At 51.0% G+C, this 19,255-nt stretch overlaps 2 protein-coding genes across 3 annotated transcripts; one reads left to right on the top strand and one right to left on the bottom strand.

Annotated features, from left to right (window-relative positions):
- The first annotated feature begins 4,265 nt into the window (after nucleotides 1–4,265).
- On the top strand, nucleotides 4,266–11,834 carry RASD1 (ras related dexamethasone induced 1). The gene is made up of 2 exons (XM_003420656.4): nucleotides 4,266–4,676; nucleotides 4,901–11,834. The coding sequence occupies exons 1-2, from the start codon at nucleotides 4,391–4,393 to the stop codon at nucleotides 5,452–5,454; spliced, it is 840 nt and encodes a 279-aa protein (XP_003420704.2). The 5' UTR covers nucleotides 4,266–4,390; the 3' UTR covers nucleotides 5,455–11,834.
- MED9 (mediator complex subunit 9) lies at nucleotides 6,342–19,196 on the bottom strand. 2 transcript variants are annotated; one of them, XM_003420655.4, is made up of 2 exons: nucleotides 18,868–19,196; nucleotides 6,342–8,761 (listed from the first exon to the last, which is right to left on the bottom strand). In XM_003420655.4, exons 1-2 carry the CDS (start codon nucleotides 19,092–19,094, stop codon nucleotides 8,545–8,547), a joined length of 444 nt encoding a protein of 147 aa, XP_003420703.1. In that variant the 5' UTR covers nucleotides 19,095–19,196; the 3' UTR covers nucleotides 6,342–8,544. The 2 variants fall into 2 exon arrangements, with proteins under 2 accessions (XP_003420703.1, XP_023395493.1); XM_023539725.2 differs by lacking the exon at nucleotides 18,868–19,196 and adding an exon at nucleotides 18,704–18,861.
- Between the last annotated feature and the right edge of the window lie 59 nt (nucleotides 19,197–19,255).

Here is a 19,255-nt window from a genome sequence, read left to right on the forward strand (position 1 = left end):
GCAGGAGGCGGTCATTTAGCCATTCTCCTCTTCCTTCAGGAGGTGGCAGCAGACTGGTAGGAGGGGAGCCTTGGAGGCAACAAGTCAATTCTCTGAGCTCGGGCCCCTGGTGCCATGGAACTGACACATGGGCCGGTACAGGGCATCGCAAGTGTCCTGATGCCACACGGACACAGCCTGGACGGGGAGCCTGCCTGCCCTCTCCTCAAACCTGGCATTCAAGAACCTTCTCGCTGCCCTTTGCCACCAGGCCAGGCTGTGTGGCCAACATTTCTTGCCTTGGGGGCCAGCAGTCTTCCCCCACACCACCCCCAATATTTGGTGAGATGTGTTTAAAAGTTCCTGTTCGGTCTGAGCAGAAGACTGCTGCACCGTGCACCAGCAGCCTGTTTAGCAGCCCGTCACCTCGGAAACATGGCCTGCTGGCTGGGCTATCAGCTGCCTACACCCTCACACTGTGATGACTAACCGTGTCATACCCAGCAGCATTTGGCCATCTAAACCTGGACGTGTGGATGACGCTGCAGCTGGCAGGAAGTGCCAGGTCACTGTCAGGAAGAGGGGCTGGGGTCCCCCTTTTACAGGGTGGGGTCCAGAGACCACTGTCCATAGGCTCCCAGACAGAGGCTGAGTCCAGCTGGGTTTCCTTTTCAGCTCTGCTGGCTCAACTGACCTGGCCTCCCTGCTTCAGGGAGCCTGGTGGGGCCTGGAGAATAAAAAATACTTCAGTGCACAAACAGCTGGGGGACAGGGAGAGAGTGTCTGCTGCTTGGAGCTGGCTTCGTCTGCTGTCACTGGGCATCGCTGTCCATGCATAGGCGGAGTGTGCGCCACACTCCCCAGAACCCCACACTGCCGAGAGCTGCCCTGGGTGGGTACAGGCTGGGGTGTCACTGTCCATGCACAGCCCGAGTGTGCCCCATACTTCCTGGGACCTCACACACCCGAGAGCTGCCTCTCACAAAATAATCCTCCACTTTGTGATCTGATGTAATTATCCTCCAGTTTGTGATCTCCCATAAGTAATATGATGTGATCTCATGTGATCAACCAACCAATTCCAAGGGGAGTTTCCTTGAGGGGTGTGGCCTGCACCCAATATATATGTGTATGGACATTCTGGGAAAGCTCCTGTTATGGCTCGTCATCATCTGATCTCTGGTTCTTGGAATTTGAGCAGCAGCTTGCTGTCTGACCTGCTGATTCTGGGTTCATCATCCCCTGCAATCACGTGAGTCAGGAGAAGCCTCCAGCTGATGCCTGACCCACTGACTTTGGGACTTGCCAGCCCCCACACTGTGTGAGCCACTTCCTTGAAATAAATCTCTGTATACATATACGTGATTCACTGCCTTTGGTGCCCTGGAGGACCCAGCCTAAGACGGTTTTCACTGGCTGATTTTTGGAAGTAGATCACCAGGCCTTTCTTCCTAGTCTGTCCTAGTCTGGAATCTCCACTGGAGCCTGTTCAGCATCCTAGCAACACAGAAGCCTCCTCTGATGGATCAATGGTGGCTGTATGACGTACACTGGCTGGAAATTGAACTCAGGTGTCCTGCATGGAAGGTGAGAATTATACCACTGAACCACCATGGCCCCACTTTTGTAATAGGATAAGCCACAAAGCAGGACAAGGAGACGAGGTGGCCACGCTCTCAAGTGTCACCCCTGTTCACTTTCTGCAGGAGACATGATCAGCGGGTGCATGGGGCTCAGGTGCTTGTGATGGGCTTGGCTGATGGGCGTGGCCTCACAAAGTATAAGTCTTGCAAAACCCAGCAGGTGAGATGCTCCAAGATTCCTTCAAGGTTGGGGAGGTGAACCTGGTTGGGGTCCACACTTTACCAGTCAGTCCCAGCCTGGACATGGGACCTGGGGCAAGGCAGAGAGCTGATTCTAAGCTGGGCCGCAGCCACTGTATCTCCTCCACCCTGCCATTCGTGTGCCCTCTGACCCCACCCAGACACTAAACTCATAGGGCAAGGGGCCATGTTGGATCAAACTTTACTCCCAGTCCCCAGCAAAGAGTTCCAAGTTGTAAGTCTCTGTGGGGACCAGGTGATGTATGTCGTGCCCCTCTGTGCCCTCCACTGGCCCTCCTGCAGTCACACCCTGCACCACCATCTACAACAGCCCTGGGTACAGTGCCCCTAGTCTCAGTTCCCTCTGGAAAATGGCACCACTCCCAGCCAGGCATTTCACGGCTACAGCCTCAGATGAGAATCGTGGCAGGGTGGGGGTGGGGGGCCCTCCAGAGGCCTTCGCCAGCCACAGATGGCTGTCAAATCACTCCTGAACAAATTGCACCAAGGGTCAAAGCACCCTGACCTGTGTGGGGGGTGGTGGGGGTGCATAAGCTAATGGCTCCCTGGGTTTCTCCAAAACCAGACGCAGTCCAAGCGAGACCCTGCTGCAGGGAGGAGCAACGGCTTTTTCACAAGCTCCAGGCTGAAAAGCACTGGTCTCCAGACAGCCTATTTCTGGGCATTTCAGCAGCATCAACCCACTTCTGGTTACTGATCAACTGGCTACCGCCAGTGTCTGCTCCTGAGCCCCTGCCTCCCCCTCCTGTCTGCCGGAACAGGGCCTAATGGGTCATTTACTGTTGTTATTGAACCTACCAGCAGCTCCGGCTCCATAGGAAAAAGACCTAGCTATCTGCTTCTGTAAAGATTACAGCCAAGAAACCCTATGGGGTGGTTCTACTCAGTGACATGGGGTCGCTGTGAGTCAGAATCCACCAGATGGCACCCAGCAACACCATTGTTACCAGGCCCACTCCCATAAAGTGCTTATGCTTTCTCTTCTGTGATTACAGAACCAAGCCACCATCCACCTCAGAAGAGGAAACTGAGGCCCAGAGAAGGCAAGAAAAAAAACAAAACAAAAAACCCGTTGCCTGCCGTGGATTTGATTCCGGCTCATAGAGACTCAATAGGACAGAGTAGAACTGCCTCATAGGATTTTCAAGGCTGTAATCTTTATGGAAGCAGACTGCTACATCTTTCTCCAGTGGAGCAGCTGGTGGGTTGAAATGGCCAACCTTTCCGTTAGCAGTCGAGGGCTTAACCACTGCACCACCAGGGCTCCTTGACTAGCAAGGGACCTGGGCCAAATGTCACCCAGCAGCTTTCTGATTTCATAGCCCAGTCCTCCTTCCAGAGTACCCATTTTCTGCCTGCTTCGTTTACCATTAGCCTGCCTTGGTGTCCCTTCCGGCCCCACACAATGCAAGAAGACCACGGGTAGCAAAGAGCAGTCCCGCAAATGGTTCAAGACACCGGGCTTCGGTCTCAGGGTCTTCCAGCACTCACTCTGGCTCTGAACCTCAGCTTCCCCAATTATAAAATGGTAGTGCTGGCCCAAGGAACTCTAGAGGTTCAAAACGCTTTGGGGGAGGGGCACGCTGGTCTAGTTCTGACCAAGGAAGGAAGGGGAATCTTTGGTCTTTTACAAGTCAGAGATAGGAACAGAACGGGGTATCGCCTGACGGAAGACCTCCCCCCCCGCCCCCCGCCCAGGCCACAGAGCTTCTCTGGTTGAGATAAAGGAGCACCTGAGGCCTGCAGGAGAGCTGCTGGTGAGTCCAGGACTGGGGCCCCAAAGACCGTATTCCGTTCCTCTCTGGACCCCAAACCCGTCTGCCCCTCACCCCCATTACAGCTGGTCGCCCTGTGCCAGATGCCTCCGCGCGGCTGGGGGAGCCCTCTGCTTCCCCCTGGCGGCTGGAGAGCATGGCGCCCATCCCCGGGCTGAAGGCCCCGCGGCGGCTCTGCCTGGAAACAGCACCTCCCGGCCCGGGAAAAGGAGGGCTGCCGCGGCCGGAGCCGCGCCGTGGGGGCGGGAGGTAGAGGGGACGGAGGGGGATGTTCTGGGGAGTGAAAGAGAATGTACGTAAAACGTTTGGCACGCTGCTATTACTAGAATTACTATTGTTACTCTCTGGGGAAACTGAGGTCCAAAGAAGTATATGCACGTGTGTGCGTTGCGGAGCAGGGGTCCCGGCCCGAAGTCACGGAGAGTCACACAGCGGGGGCCAGAACTCCGACGCGCAGGTGCTGCTGAGCCCACTGCGGAGGAAAGGCGCAGGCCAGGCTCCCCTACGCCCGGCCTGCGCCTGGACGCAGTTTCCTGCTCGCGCCCAGAGGGGGCAGGAGCCGGGAGCAGCCGCTACAGAGGGCGGTGGGAAGTGGCCCGGCCATGACGCACCGGGCGGGGCGGGGCGGGGCAGCCCTGAGCTGCTCATAAAGGCGGCGGCCGGACCCGGAGAGCCAGAGCGCTCGGACCGCCGAGAGCCTGCACCCTTCCCTTCTGAGCTCCAGCTGGCAGCCGCGCCTAGCTCCCCCGCATTCTCTCGGACCCGCGCTCACCCTCGTGGCACCGGCACCAAATGAAACTGGCCGCGATGATTAAGAAGATGTGTCCGAGCGACTCGGAGCTGAGTATCCCATCCAAGAACTGCTACCGCATGGTCATCCTCGGTTCGTCCAAGGTGGGGAAGACGGCCATCGTGTCGCGCTTCCTCACGGGCCGCTTCGAGGACACCTACACGCCCACCATCGAGGACTTCCACCGCAAGTTCTATTCTATCCGCGGAGAGGTCTACCAACTCGACATCCTGGACACGTCCGGCAACCACCCGTTCCCCGCCATGCGGCGCCTCTCCATCCTCACAGGTGAGCGGGGGCCGGTCCGGGCTCTGAGCCCCGGGGCAGCGGGCGAGGGGAGGGGGCTGGCCATGGGAAGGGGAGGAAACCCCCTTATCTAAGTGCGCCGTTGAGGGCTCTGCTCTGGTTAGAGGCGCGTCCGCCCTGCCCTGCGCTTGGAAAGGTTTGCGCGCCCAACTTGCCTTGTTGGCAGCCGCCTTACCCCTTTTCTCTCCCCTCTCTGCGCCCCGCAGGAGACGTTTTCATCTTAGTGTTCAGCCTAGACAACCGCGACTCCTTCGAGGAGGTGCAGAGGCTCAAGCAGCAGATTCTTGACACAAAGTCTTGCCTCAAGAACAAAACCAAGGAGAACGTGGACGTGCCCCTGGTCATCTGCGGTAACAAGGGTGACCGGGACTTCCAACGCGAAGTGGAGCAGCGCGAAATCGAGCAGCTAGTGGGCGATGAACCCCAGCGCTGCGCCTACTTCGAGATCTCGGCCAAGAAGAACAGCAGCCTGGACCAAATGTTCCGAGCGCTCTTCGCCATGGCCAAGCTGCCGAGCGAGATGAGCCCAGACCTGCACCGTAAGGTGTCGGTGCAGTACTGCGACGTGCTGCACAAGAAAGCGCTGCGCAGCAAGAAACTGTTCCGCGCCGGCGGCGGCAGCTGCGAGCCGGGCGACGCCTTTGGCATCGTGGCGCCCTTCGCGCGCAGACCCAGCGTGCACAGCGACCTCATGTACATCCGCGAGAAGGCCAGCGGCGGCGGCCAGGCCAAGGACAAGGAGCGCTGCGTCATCAGCTAGGACCCTCCGCCGCCCCAGCAACAGAACACAAGGAGAACCTTTGTTTTAAAAGTGATGATCTGCCGTTCCGGCCAGCCCTGCGCGCCCAGGGCCCGCGATCTAGCCCCGCGATGCGGGGAGGCGCAACCGCACAGAGAAGGGACGGTCATCTGCTCTGGAAGCAAAGAGAACTGCCACGACCAGGGCTCCCCCCACCTTCAGGGCTGGGCCCAGGGGAGGGTGCACTTGTCTCGTTTCGCACAAAGACCTGAGACGGAGAGTGGGTGGGGGAGGCAGTTTGGAAGTTAGCCACTGTTAAGCGCCAAGAAACCCATCCAGCCAGGCTTCTAGTCTGTGAGTCTGGGTTGTCATCACAGCTGGTGAAAGTCTTTGCTCTTCTGAAGCCAAGCGGTGGTGTGGGTCAACTCACAACCGGTGACTCGTTTACATGTTTGTTATATTGCAAAAAGGAAAAAAAAAAAATTTGCACTTTAATAGTTCTGGTGTCATGGACATGAACAAAATCTTAGGTGTTTATACGTATGTGTGAGACAGTCTTTATTGTTGGTTTTTTAATATAATATAAAATAAAATAATTTAAAATGGAAAACCTGGCTTTCTTTGCTCTTAGACGTGACTGGAGGGAGGAAGGGTGGGAGAAGGGAGGTGTACTGAGTTTCCACTCCTGGAATGAGAATGCACCTTTCCCAGACCAGAAACAACCCCTGCTGTTATGAAAACAGTGTCAGCAGTCATGGAAGGCAGGCCCCCAAATTCTCCAGATGCCTGGGCCCCCAGGCCTAGGGTGGCAAGAGGGACAAAGCCCTTCTATTTGGGGACTAGCTCCCTGGGAGTGGCATGCCCCAAAAGCAAAGACAAAAGAAAAAAAAAATGACACCTCCATAGACTCAATCTTTCTAGTTCATTTATTTACTGCTTGATGTTTCCGTCGGTCAAGCCACACGGCTTCGTTTTCTGAAAGTATTCTGAGTCCTCTCAGTGTAGGGCCAAAGGCCTTGTCACCAGACTTGATGTGGCCCAGGGACAGTTAAAATCACAAAGCCCCCCTCTCCCCCAGCCTAAGGGACAGTAGGTCTCCCTTGCTTTTTCCCTCTCTTGGTGGCTAAGGGCACATGCTTAGGACTCTCATCCCCGCTCTCTCTGCCTGCAAACTTTGAGCAAGCCACACCTGCCAAGACTCAACTACTTCATTTGCAGAGTCAAGAGAATGCTGTCTTCCAGGGGCTGCTGTGATATTAAAAAGTACTTAGCACCAGTGCCTGCCAGTAACCCACGTTATGTGGTACTTCAGGAGGTGCTCAGCCCTGTGAGGGGACTCCAGGTTACTCTCCTAGGGGATGTCACCCTGCTCTGGGGACGCTCACAGGCCTAAAAACTGCCTCAAACCACCAAAGGACACCTGCCTGTGTGGTCAGGCTGCTCCAGGAGAGGAGTGATCCTGTGTTTCCACTGGTCTGGCTGATGTATGTGCAGGGAGAGGGGCAGGAAAGAGACGTGTAGAGTTCTCACAATTTATTCTGTGTACACTCTAAGCAAACATTTTCCTGTCAGCTTTTCAACAGACATCCTGCTGCGGGCTTCTCAGTACAAAAACGAAGACATCCTGAGAGCAGACCATTCTAAGTTCTTTCAGGTATAAATAGGGGGTGGAGGTGTCTCCCCTGCCCCTGCAAGGAGCCCCTTGTCCATCATCTCAGCCTCAAACAGAACCTGATGGTCTTGTTCTTCATGTGCTTCAGGTTTCATGGTATTTGGTCAGAGCCTTAAAACTGGCCCATACACTACTCTGAAATTTCTAGAAATTAACTGATTCAGTTAAGTAACAGTCCCATGGCTGCTGGGATGCTGTAAGTAGTGACTGCCCACTTACATTCAGAGCCTGCTCTTCTGCCCAAGGCCACTGAAGCCTGACCTACTCTACACTCTGAGCTCCCACCACGCCAGCCACCTAACAGGTAAGGGGACACCGTGGAGTCCTTCCAAACACTCCTCGGCCACTGTGCCTGCCAATGAGGTCAGTTGGCAGGCACCTGCTAAGCTGGCACAGGTGAGGTGTCCATTTCTAGATGTAAACAAAATGCAGTTACTTCTCACCTCCCCTTAAGAGGCAGGGGAAAGAAGTGCTCTTCCCTCAAGCTGTCAGGGGAAGGGCACATAAATAAAGCATCCCGCCTGGCAGACACCGGAGTAGGGCTGGGGTAGTGAGGACTGCCAGGCCTGCGTCCCTCAGAACATCACCAGCCACTTCTCTGAGCAGAAAGCACATCCCAGCATCTTGGTGTGGCAGTGCACGGAACGTCTGCTGCTCACTCTAGTGAGAAGGCCAAAGGGGGAAAAAATTCCCTGAAGTAGGCCTGCCTGAATCTGAAACGCCAGAAGGGCAAGATCTGCTCACCTGAAGAGCAGTTTTAGCTCGGGTGGGAGTGGCAGCTCACCGGCTCAAGGGCGCCTCGCGGGCTCTGGTGAGGGCTGCCATTCTCTGGCATTACGTGGCTGCCCACAGGAGACCAAGGGAGCAAGAGCTAACGGTACTGAGGACATGGGGTGGCAGAGAAGCTGGAGACAAGGGCTGCCTGCAGGCTCCAGCCAACACTTGACAGGGCTCAAATGAAAGGGACAAACGGGGGAAAAAGCCACCTTGCCGTCTTCCAATGCAATGCTCATTCTCACAGCTGCCGCTCTTTACCGCAGTCAACCACACCACTCTGATGCTGGCATCATTTGCCCACTGAGTTCTATGCAAATGCTTCATAAAACTGCTGTCACGGGGAACGATATGTACCTGGTATGCACTCATCACATCCAGGGGTGAGAGGAGAGGGAGGGAAGGAAGCAAAGAGGATGCTGCCTCCTTCTCTCTTCGCCTCCGTGTTTTGCAAAGCTGCAAGTGGAGCCCAGCCCCTGGCCTTCCTCCCACCAGCAGGCAGTGGTTATTATGCCCCTAGACATATGGGATATACAGAGGGTTCTGCCAGAGCCACTGCGTTCAGCCTGCCTGGCCACCTGGTTCAGAGCTGAGGTCCGAGAGAGCGCTTCTACCGGGGGTGGTGGGGGACGTGAAAGGCTGTGGCTCCTAGCAGTGCCTTCGCTCTAGTCCTTGGGGATCTCAAACATGCAGAGGCTCTTGTACTTCTGCAGGAGCTCATTCTTGGTCCTAACTTGCTCCCGGAGGCTGTGCAGCTGCTGCTGCTGCTGCTCAGGGCTCAGGTGGATGCCGGGCATGCTGCCGATGGCCTTCCGCACCTCCTGGAACTTGGTCTTTAGGGCGTTCAGGTCCTGGTGAACATCGGGGCTGTCCTTGTCCATGCTATAGAGGACAGAGGCACTGTCAGCACACACACACCACGCCGGCCCCTGCCCCCCTGCACCCAAAGAACCTGCCCCTGCGGTCTGCCAGCACCCTCAGACCCTGCCTGTGTGCGGTCCCCCACCTAGGCTGCGTGCCCAAAGACAGGCTGGCTTGGTGATGTAGCACTGGCCGGCCTGTGCTGGTGCTCAGTCACAGCTCTGTGGCCCCCGTGCCCGACACAGGCCAGTGAACCCTTTCCCAGTACACGCCCTGCTTGCAACACTCTCCCCTGACACTGTGCATTCTTCACCAGACTGTCTGCTCGGGCAGCCCAGGGCCGCTGTGCTCCCAGCCGCGTTCCCCGTTCCTTGCCCAGTGTGCACGACGCTGCGGGCACTCAAGAAACCGTTACAGAAAGAACGAATGCTTGACCCACAGGCTATTCATGATGGTTGTTGAATGAACGAACAAACTATTATCAAGATCTGGTGACAACTGCCAGATAAAATTTGCGGATGTGCCACATTTTTTCGATCCGATCAACTTTGAGGCCAATCAAATTTTTACCAGCGGGCAGCTAATTTTAGCTGAGCTTCTGATGCTTCAGCCTGCTAACATAAAGCCTGTTTTCCCCAAGGATGTTCGTAAATTTTAAATTAGTTACGAGTAACTGGAAATGTTCAGCAGGTACAAGGCCGGCCTACCATAGTCAGGTCAAGTCCTTGCCTCCGGGCCCAGCTCTCCTAAAGGCAGGCTCAGGCCCTCACTCACAACTCCTGTCAGCTGCCCTGCGAGCCACGCTCCTGTCAGTACTAAATTAAAAAACAAAAACACCTCACCTAGGATCAAAGACACAGCCTGCCACTTATTCCCATACATTTTTTAAAAGTCAGGAAGTGAATGAGCCTTAGGAAACAAGCTGTTGAGACTAAAAACCTCAAAGTCAATTCAGCAAGCTGTTCTAAAAGTATACCACTGAGGCATAAAAGGGGCAAGGTGTCAGTGAGCACTTAGTTTTTCACTGAACGTTCATCCCAGGTGGGGCATCTCAAACCAGATGGTGCTAACTCAACGTTTATTATTCACCATTTCTCTGCTTGCGCAGACAATACCCACCTCCCTGACGACCACTGGTTACGTGTTACACCTTGCAAAGCGAAGTGCTGCCGCTGCCTGCTCACTATTTATCAACAGCTTGAAACTCAGAAGGCAGGACAGAGAGAACCAATAACTTAAGAAATGAATGGTCAGCCAACCATTTGTCTGCTTTCATTTGATGCCAATTCAGAGAGACAGTGAACAGTATAACCGAAACCAGCTGATGTGGGGCTGATTCCAACTCATGGCGACTCCACACGTGTAAGAGTAGAACTGGGCTCCATAAGGTTTTCAGTGCCTGATTTTTCAGAAGCAGACTGCCAGGCCTTTCTTCCACAGTGTCTCTGGGTAGGCTCAAATCACCAACTTTTCAGTTAGCAGCTGCGTGTGTTAACCATTTGCACCACTCAGGGACTATGAATGGTATTCCTTATCCCAATTTCTAGGGAGGACCATTGGTATTCATGAGAACTGCAAGTCATTTGAAAGGAAGCAAATAGGCAGCGACTTTTATTTTAATTCTTTAAATCTCAGCTTGGATCCACACTCTGGGCAGACACCATCTGGACTCCCCAGATCACTGCACTTGGGTGGCATATGCATTAACATACTGGCTACAGACTTACATCCCAAGGGAGTTTTGAAATTAAAATATAGTCTTAAGAAAAATAGTTCACATCACATGAGTCTGAAAGGACATGGTAAAAACAAAAACTTCATAAACCTTTGGAAGGAAGTTATGCTAATCAAGTTTTTAAAGCAAACATACCCTGGCCCAAAGGAACATTTAAATCTGAAAGTAAAAAGCGGGCCATGTTTAAGGTGCTTGTTTCTGAAAATCCCCAAATCTCAAGGGGTGACTAGTCCTCAGCTGGTGAGCTTCCAGTAAGGAGACAGTCTGAAGACAATCAGGGCATAGGAGAAGCCACATGGAGGGGAGCTGAGCTGAGCTGAAAGGAGGCCACGGAGCCCCAGGGAAGCCCTCTCTGCAAGCTTCTCACCCTGCCCCCATGGGTGGAGGTAACTAGCACTCAGCTCCTGGGGTGAGGAAAATGCTCTATTCAGGGACTGGCTCAACCCGAGCAGGAACATGCTAAGCCAGGATGACTATGAAAGGCTCAAAGCAGAAGAAGAGGGACAGACCCAGATAACAAGTGAATAAAAGCAGACAGCGCTGAGTGGGCCTGCCTTTGTGTGGATGTTAGTCATCACCCAATTTTAGAAGGGAAATAAAAGGATACGAGGCCAGTTCAAGAGCATGGAAGGTGTATGACAGGGCAAGGTGAGGCACTCCAGCCGGCCACGATGTGAACAGCGGAACAGACACCACTGCAGCAGCCTGACTGGCAGCATTCCCTGACGGCCCATTGCTGTGAGAACATCGTGGGTAACTGCTGGTGTACACAGAATGCCCCTTTGGCAGCCAGCACAGATATTTTATAAATGTCACCAGACTCAAGGCAAAATATCATAGCGCTCAGGTGGATAAACTGAGGAATTACATCCAACCCCCTTTTAAGTGTCAGTGCTTTGGGACATGAAGCTGCAAACTGGCAACAACCAAGCACAAAGTCTGTCCACTGGTCCTGAGCAGCAAGGGGAGCTCACTGGACCCGCTGCCACATGGCTTCAGCTCCTGTTCTACTTGAAGCCATCTTCCTCACTGTAACCTGAGAGTTACCAAACCTGCTCCCTCTGCTTCTCAACTCTGAGCCTCACTTCTCTGGACCTCTCTGTGGCATCTGACTCGGCTGTCCATTTCCCAATTCCCTCCCCCTTGGCCTTGCATGTCCTGCTCTTTCTAGAGGGCCTGTTCAGCTAGTCCTGCTCAGCCCTTCTCCTCACCAACTCTTGGAGCTATGCAGGAGCTATCTTCTGCCTGAAGCTTCTCCGGTCAGTGTGCGAATGCTGGGGCTTTCCATTTTTTAAAATAGTTTTTTTTAATGATTATGAAAGCAATAAATGCTTGAAGAAAAAAAAAAAAAGGAAAAAATGACATACACCAAGGTTTAGAGAGTCAAAGTCCCTCTAATCCCACTTCCTAGCCAGAACTTCTGTTAACACGTGGTGCACACTGTTCCAGAGAACTTCTAAACCTGTAATAGTACACACACTTACGCTTGTTACTTTCACAGTTATGTGGCCATGCTACACACATGGTTCTGAATCTTGCTTTTTTCACTTGACATGTTGATACACGTACAATTATACAGCTAAGTTATACATGAATAATTTGTACTCATTGCTGATGGGCCTTTGGGGTGTTTGCAATTTATCGCTACTGCTATCAGAATGGCAAGAGACATGTTGTACCTATATCTTATGCACTTGTGCAAACATTTTTGTAAGATAATTTCTTAGAAGTGGGATTTCTGGGTCAAAGGTAATGCATGAAAATTTTTGACCAAAAATTTTATTACCAAAACGACCTCTAAAGAAGCTGAACTGATGTGCACTCCCGTGACAGGGGACAACACTAGCTTTTACTTATTTATCAGCCATTTGTATCTCTCCCCCCCAGTCCTGCCATCACCTACCGGCCTTTGGGAAGGGGCTTGGAGCTCATAACCATGCTTCTCTGCTCACACGGTTACATGTGAAAAACATTCTTCCCTGAAGAAGCAGTAAGAGGTTCTGCTGCTAGAAGTGTGGAAAAACCACTGCTCTACAAAATACCCCAGAATTTGTCCATCCACTCCCACCTCCTCACATGCTGAGAGCTCCTTCCAGCCCAGCCCTCCTTCCTGAATTCTGGCTCCCTGGTTCCAACAGTTACCAGTGTTTCCCTGGAGTCTGGGGAGACCTGGGGAGGCCTCCTGACCAGCCTCCTCCAGGTGCCTGTCTCAGGTGGTGGCACTCCACCCACCCAGCTGTGGTGTGCTAGAGAACGGTCCTTCTTGACTTGTCCCACTGCTCCCAACACCCATCTAGTAACCGACTCCACCTCCTCCTCCCCTCCACTGTGGCTCATTTCCTACAGACCCCGGTCTGCTCCTCCTAAAATCTCAGATGCTTTCCCACCCCAGCCCCCAGACAACACCTACTATAGTGAGTCCAAACCCTGAGGACCACGCAGGGCTATCCACAAGCAGCCTCTAACCTTCCTGGGCTCCAGGCCCCACTGTCCCTGAAGGCCCAGCTGTACTTTTTATGCTGTACTACGGAGTTGCTGGCCCTGAATATCTGTCTTCCCCAGCTTATATTCTAGTGGAGCCCAGCAGGAGCTTGATCAATTATACTGCATGAATGAATAGAAATGAAGTGGTAGAAGAGTGAACAGGTTTTTAAGCAGGTCCAGAAATAATCCCAAACAATCTATAAATATTCTCCATCAGGGCCTCATTCTTTTTAGTGGGATCTGGTTGACGGAGAAGCAGCAGTGGATGGCCAAGGGCTTCAGTAAACCCAGTGTGGACAAGCCCGGTGGACCAGCCTGGTCACTCACAAACCCTCTTCCGACACGGGAGGCCACTTCCTGCAACACACCCAGGTGGCCTCAGCTGGCACGAAGGCCCATTCAGACTAAAACAGGCACTTGTGTGGGAAGGAGCAGGTCAACAATGCCCTGTTCCCATGACAGAGGTCTTGCTGGGGCTCTGAGGTCTTGCTGACCTGCCTCGGTAACACACAGACTTGCTGTAAGCAACCTGACGCAAGCTTGGAGAGTAAAGGACAATTCGGTGTGCTCACCACTTGAACTACCTCTGTAGTGTCAAAGATGGCTGCCCGCTACTATCCAGCAATCTAAAAAACTTAAAATTCTACCAAATTAAAAAATATAATTAAAAAAATTAAAAAAGCCCCCATGCTGGTTGAATACTTTTGCTTGGTGGGTCAAAACCATAGGGTCAGGCAATGACAACTGCAACCCAGAATTCTGGAGGAGGTGGCCTCTATGCACATCCTTAAAGGATACACAACATTTCTGTGGGCACAGAAAGGCAGGCAGGCACTCCTGGAGGGGACTGGGCTGCACACAGCCTAGATAAGAATGACTCCTTCCAGGGTCTGTGCTGGGTAGTTTGGGCTCTATTTGAAATCACCCTAAACCTCCAAAACAAGAAACCGAATCCCATGAGGTATCTGGTTATACATAAGCAGCCTCAGCAGCTGCTCTTTTTCTTGTTGTAAATCGATCTACCACACAATTTTTGCCAACTGAACTTTTTACAGGTGTACAGTTTACTGACAGCAATTATATTAACCGGCTGTGCAAGCCCACCCTTAATCAATGTGATTTTTCCATCACAGGGATCAGGATTTTAACTTCACGTCTCTTATTGCTAGAACTTTACCCTAAGAGACTCTCAAGAGTTCACTGGGATAGCATTTTCAAAGCTGTTCACCACAGCACCGACGGCAACAGCGAAACAGCGTGAACAGTGCACGTGTCCTTGAGCAGGAGCTGCTTAAATCCATGGTGTGTCCACAACATGGAGCAACACAGCCTGGGGACAAGGGACCTGGGAGGGCTGGAGGGAGAGGCTCACTTTCCATATTATGTTCGTACTTTATTATTATTTTTTTAATGTTTTCTGGGTGGCATATTTATGGGTCATTTCAGGTTAACAGACTTTTTTAGGTTAATTGAAGCAGATGAGTCTACAGGATGACTTTGAAATTTAGCAATAGCTATCAAAATAAAAAATGCATATGCCCTCCAATCCAGCAATTTTACTGCCGAGGATTTATCTCCTAATAAAGTTACTCAAAGACAAGGAAGCTTATGGTAATAGCAGAAATTGTTGGTAATAGCAAAAATCAGAAAAACTCCTACAAGTCCATGAAGAGAAGACTAGTTCCGTAAATTACAGTACATCCACAACATGGAACTGCCTGCAGCTACTTTAATGAGGTAGATCCTTAAGTGCACATCCAAGTTAGACTACTAAGTGAAAAATGCCAAGTACAGTATGATCTCAATTTGTATAAATTTTTGAAAAGATACACACATATAATTCCCAGAAGGACACTTAAGAAAGTATTCACAGCAGTTACCACTGCTGAGGGGGCTTAGGGGAAGGAACACTTTTTTTTATTTTATACCTTTCTGTACTTTTGAATTTGCATTTTTTACTTTTATTAAATTACTTAAAAAACAAAAGTAGAACTCTGAAGTCTTTGTGAGAATAGGAAAGGCTAAACTCACCACTCCAGGTTGTATGTCCTTATTATTGCTGGGAAAGGAGTAAACACACAATACAAGGACCATCTGGAAGTGACAGGAGAAGGAAGAAATCAAGGCCTGGGACCACTACACTGGGTGGCCAAGCCTTATCCAGGTCAGCACCAGCTCCTGTCCTCTGGCTAGGACTGCCATGCGGCTTCTTAACTGGCTTCCTGACCCATCAGCCATATCTACCTCAAGCATAAACCCGACCAAGTCGCCACCGGCTGGGAAGTTTCAGTAGCTCCCCACACCTCAGAGGACAGAGCCCCCGTTCCTTAACTTGGTAGGCACTGACCTCTGTCTCCTGGTGCCTCCCTCCTCTCCAGCTCTTCCTTCCTTTCCCCCACCCCCCTGGCTTCTGACACTCCAGCATCCCCAGGAGTGCTATTTCTTCACTTCAAGACCTTACCCACGCACTTCCTACGTCAGCCTTCCTCCCCTCCCTGCATGACTTAGACTTATCATTGGCATCACTCCTCAACAAGCCTCTGCTACCTCAGGCTCCTCGTGCACACTTCCATCACCACCTAATCACATTTTATGTCTCCTTCCCTCAGGAGCCTAGAAGCTCGAATGCATATACGTATGTCATAATACTGGCTTATTTTTGGCCCTACTGGATAATAATTGGATCCTATTCTTTTTTCATGGTTGTAATTATCTCTTCATCTCCCTGTGCATACTGTTTCCTCCAAGTGGCTTTTTCTGTTCTTTTATTCTGTCCTGTATTTCTTGTTAGTTTTCTTCAAATGTTCAGTGACTTTGGTTGTCCAGTCCTGTATTTAAGAACAAAGCACTAAAGGTCTTAGTGGAAGCCCTGAGTAGGAGTGGTACTCTTTTACTTTATTATACAATGATCTGACTAGGCTCCTTCTTGGGAATCCCCCATGTTTTTTCTCTTGGGCTGGTCAAGCACCTTCTTCCTAGGAGGTAATAATCCTAGCAGCCAGCCTAGACACCAAGTAGAGAAGAATGCCCCTGGGGTGGTGCCCCATCAATCAGTTTGGGAACTTTCTCTTCATCCTTATTGTCAGCATCTTTTCCCCCAACCCCTGCAATATGCCTGGTGTCCCCAGTCCAGAGGCCCCTCTGGCTTACTCTTTCCTGAGGAAAAAACCTTGGGAGAGAGTAACACTAGTCTTCTACCCGATGGAAGAACCGTAGTCACCTGTTGCTTTGAGTTCCCTGTCAGAGGACTGTGGGGATCCGTTTCTTAAAGAGACTTTTAAGTGATCCTCCTGTTATTAGTCCCACTTTCACCCTTATTTCCAGAGGTTCCTGATACTGCTGATTCCTGGAATCTCGGGAGAGGCCACGGTGAAAGATCAAGAGTTTCATCTTACTTGGATCTACAGTCAATGCCCATGGAAGCAGCAGTCAAGAAATCAAATGACATATTGCACTGGACAAATCTGCTGCAAAAAACCTCTTTTAGGTGTTGAAAAGCAAAGATATCACTTTAAGGACTGGGTGCACCTGATCCAAGCCATGGTATTTTCAATTGCCTCATATGCATGTAAAAGCTGGACAATGACTAAGGTAGACTGAGGAAGAATTGATTCCTCTGAATCATGGTGTTGGTGAGGAATACTGAATATACCATGGACTTCCAGAAGAATGAAAAAATCTGTCTTGGAAGAAGTATAGCCAGAGTGCTCCTCAGAAGCGAGGATGGTTGAGACTTCATCTCGCGTACTTTGGACATGTTATCAGGAGGGACTACTCCTTGGAGAAGGACATCATGCTTGGTAATGCTGAGCGTCACTGAAAAAGAGGATGAACCTCAACGAGATGGATTGACACAGTGGCTGCAATGATGGGCTCAAGCATATGAAGGATTGTGAGGATGGTGCGGGACCAGGTAATGTTTTGTTCTGTTGTGCACAGGGTAACTATGAGTCGGAACTGACTTGACAGCACCTAAAAACAACAGCACGGTCAAAGGTGGACTGCTCTCAGGGCTGGTAGGTGAGTCAGCCCTTGACCGCCTGCCCTGTGGCAATCATCTCCTCTCCCGTTCTTTTTGGTTTTATACATTAAAAAAAAAAGAAAGAAAGAAAAACCCCTTCACTGTCCTTTTAGAGGAAACAGAGATGAATGCATGAGATTAACCCGCCGTCTTTCCCAGGGGGGAAAGTACACTTGAGTATACTGCACAACAATTCAGCAATTTCACAGGAGAAAAAGAGGCTCAGAGAAGTTAAGTTACTGGTGCAAGGTCATCCAGCTAGCATATTATAGAGCTATAATCTGAACCCCTAGTTTGAGGTCCATTATTATTATCCACATATTGAGATGAGAAAATTAAGGCCTAACATACCTGAACCCGGCACCGCCTGACTTCAAAGCCTATGTTCTCTCTAGTATAATTTACTGCCCCATCCTTAAAGCCAGCAGAACCCCACTGCTCTATCAGGGCTCAGAAACATACTCGCAGAGGTCTAAGAACCGTCTCTGTGAATGTGTATATTTTGGGTTTTCATTTTCCCAGATTTTTAAAAAACTAGTGTAAGTATATCTGGGTTAACCTGGCCAACCCCTTCATAATCCAGTACTGCCCCAGGAGTGTGGGGTGTGCACTTGCCTTTGTCTTTGCAAACTCACTGTTGCCAAGAACAGAGTCTGCTTCACTTTTGTTTATGCAACGCGAAGCCAGACGAAGTCAGGGTCTAATGTGAGAACAAAGGTTTTGCAATAGTTTGAAGAGAAAAATGGTGGAAACATCATGTATCCCACAGCAAGTGAATTTAGGCTGGCTACTCAAAAGAATCTGGGCCATTAATGGTCAGTATGTTCATGTGGGAGCCCTGGTTGCGCAGAGGTTAAGAGCTCAGCTGCAAGCCAAAAGGTCAGTGGTTTGAATCCACCAGCCACTCCCTGAAAACCCTATGGAGCAATTCTACTCTGCCCTATAGGGTTGCTATGAATTGGAATCAACTCCAAAGCAATGGGTTTGGTTTTTTTTATTTGTTTGTTTCTTTTATCCTCATGTAGCAATTGCATTTCAGCAAAACATCAAAGAGCATACTAATGTGCATTCGAATTGTGCTAGAATAGTAATTTCGTTTTAATCTACTTTGTGCATTTGTATTGGTTTAATGGCTAAATAAATTATAAGCATAAGGGGTTTCCACCTAGTATCCTGTGGACAGATATTCAGGTAACAAGAATAAAAATAACTTAGGTAAAAATGGGGATCAGGGAGACCTTTGGTTTTTTTTTCTTTTACAGGGGTCAGTTTGAAAACTCTAGCTAACTTGAATGCTGGCCAAAAGGATGACAACCACCCCCTATGGTACTATGTTAGAAGGAAATTAGTGCCACAGGATCTAATCTGGTGGGGAACTTGTTTCTTTTAATCATCAGCCTTTCCTTATCATCTTAAATTATGTGTCTTTCCCATTTCTTCTAACTGGCACACTCCACAGCACTTAGCCGTGTGTCATACAGGAAGGAGGGCCAAAACCTGTTGGCTGAATAGAAAAAAGGAGCCAAAGTGAGAATTATCCCCATATAACAGATGAGAAAACTGAGGGTCAGAGAGGCTGAACTTGCTCAAGATGGCTGCGATGCAAACTTTTTTTTTTACTCCAGAGTCTGTGAATTTAGTCTCTGAGCTGACTTCATTCTTATTAATATCGGCTGGCCATCACGAGGCCTGGTAACTCTTACGGATCAAGGCATTTGCTGACCTCATGGAAAGGCTCTGCGAGGTCCTGGGAAAGGCCTCTTTCCCCTCCGGTTCCGAAGCCCCATATGTAAAATGGGGGCAGCCTCTAAGCCTCTTCCAGCTCTGACAGGGGTGTGACGCGAAGCAGGGGGGAGTGTCGTGGATGGTCATCTTCTAGGGCCTTACCATTTGATGATGTTGTGAACCAGAGGTAAAAAGGAGTAATTCTCCTCCTCTTTCACGCCCGCAGGTGACTGCGGCCTCGGCGCGGGCGACTGCTGCGGCTGAGGCGCAGCGACCGGCGTTGGCGGCTGAGAAGGCGGCAGCGGCTTCGTCTCTGGAAGCTGCGGCTCGGCCGGCGGCGGCAACACATCCTCCGCCTGACGCCCGGGGGCCACACCAGCGGAGGCCATGAAGCTCAGGGGTCTGTCAGTCAATCAGCAGGACCCTGGGGGGATCAACACGCCGAAAGCGACACGGATTTCATACGTCACCGCTGCGCGCCGGCAGGAAGGGTCTACGCATGCGCACAGGCGTATGGGTGCCGGGCAAAGGGGCTGGGCAGTGCTTGGCG

Source organism: Loxodonta africana, chromosome 2 (assembly GCF_030014295.1).
Source record: "Loxodonta africana isolate mLoxAfr1 chromosome 2, mLoxAfr1.hap2, whole genome shotgun sequence".
Lineage (NCBI taxonomy): Eukaryota > Metazoa > Chordata > Mammalia > Proboscidea > Elephantidae > Loxodonta > Loxodonta africana.

Bases quoted from the DNA above. Each gene is read 5' to 3' on its own strand.
- RASD1 (XM_003420656.4), top strand. From the start codon at position 4,391: ATGAAACTGGCCGCGATGATTAAGAAGATGTGTCCGAGCGACTCGGAG. The intron at 4,677-4,900 runs GTGAGCGGGGGC...TGCGCCCCGCAG, and splicing joins GCGCCTCTCCATCCTCACAG to GAGACGTTTTCATCTTAGTG.
- MED9 (XM_003420655.4), bottom strand. From the start codon at position 19,094: ATGGCCTCCGCTGGTGTGGCCCCCGGGCGTCAGGCGGAGGATGTGTTG. The intron at 8,762-18,867 runs GTAAGGCCCTAG...TGTCCTCTATAG, and splicing joins GTTCACAACATCATCAAATG to CATGGACAAGGACAGCCCCG.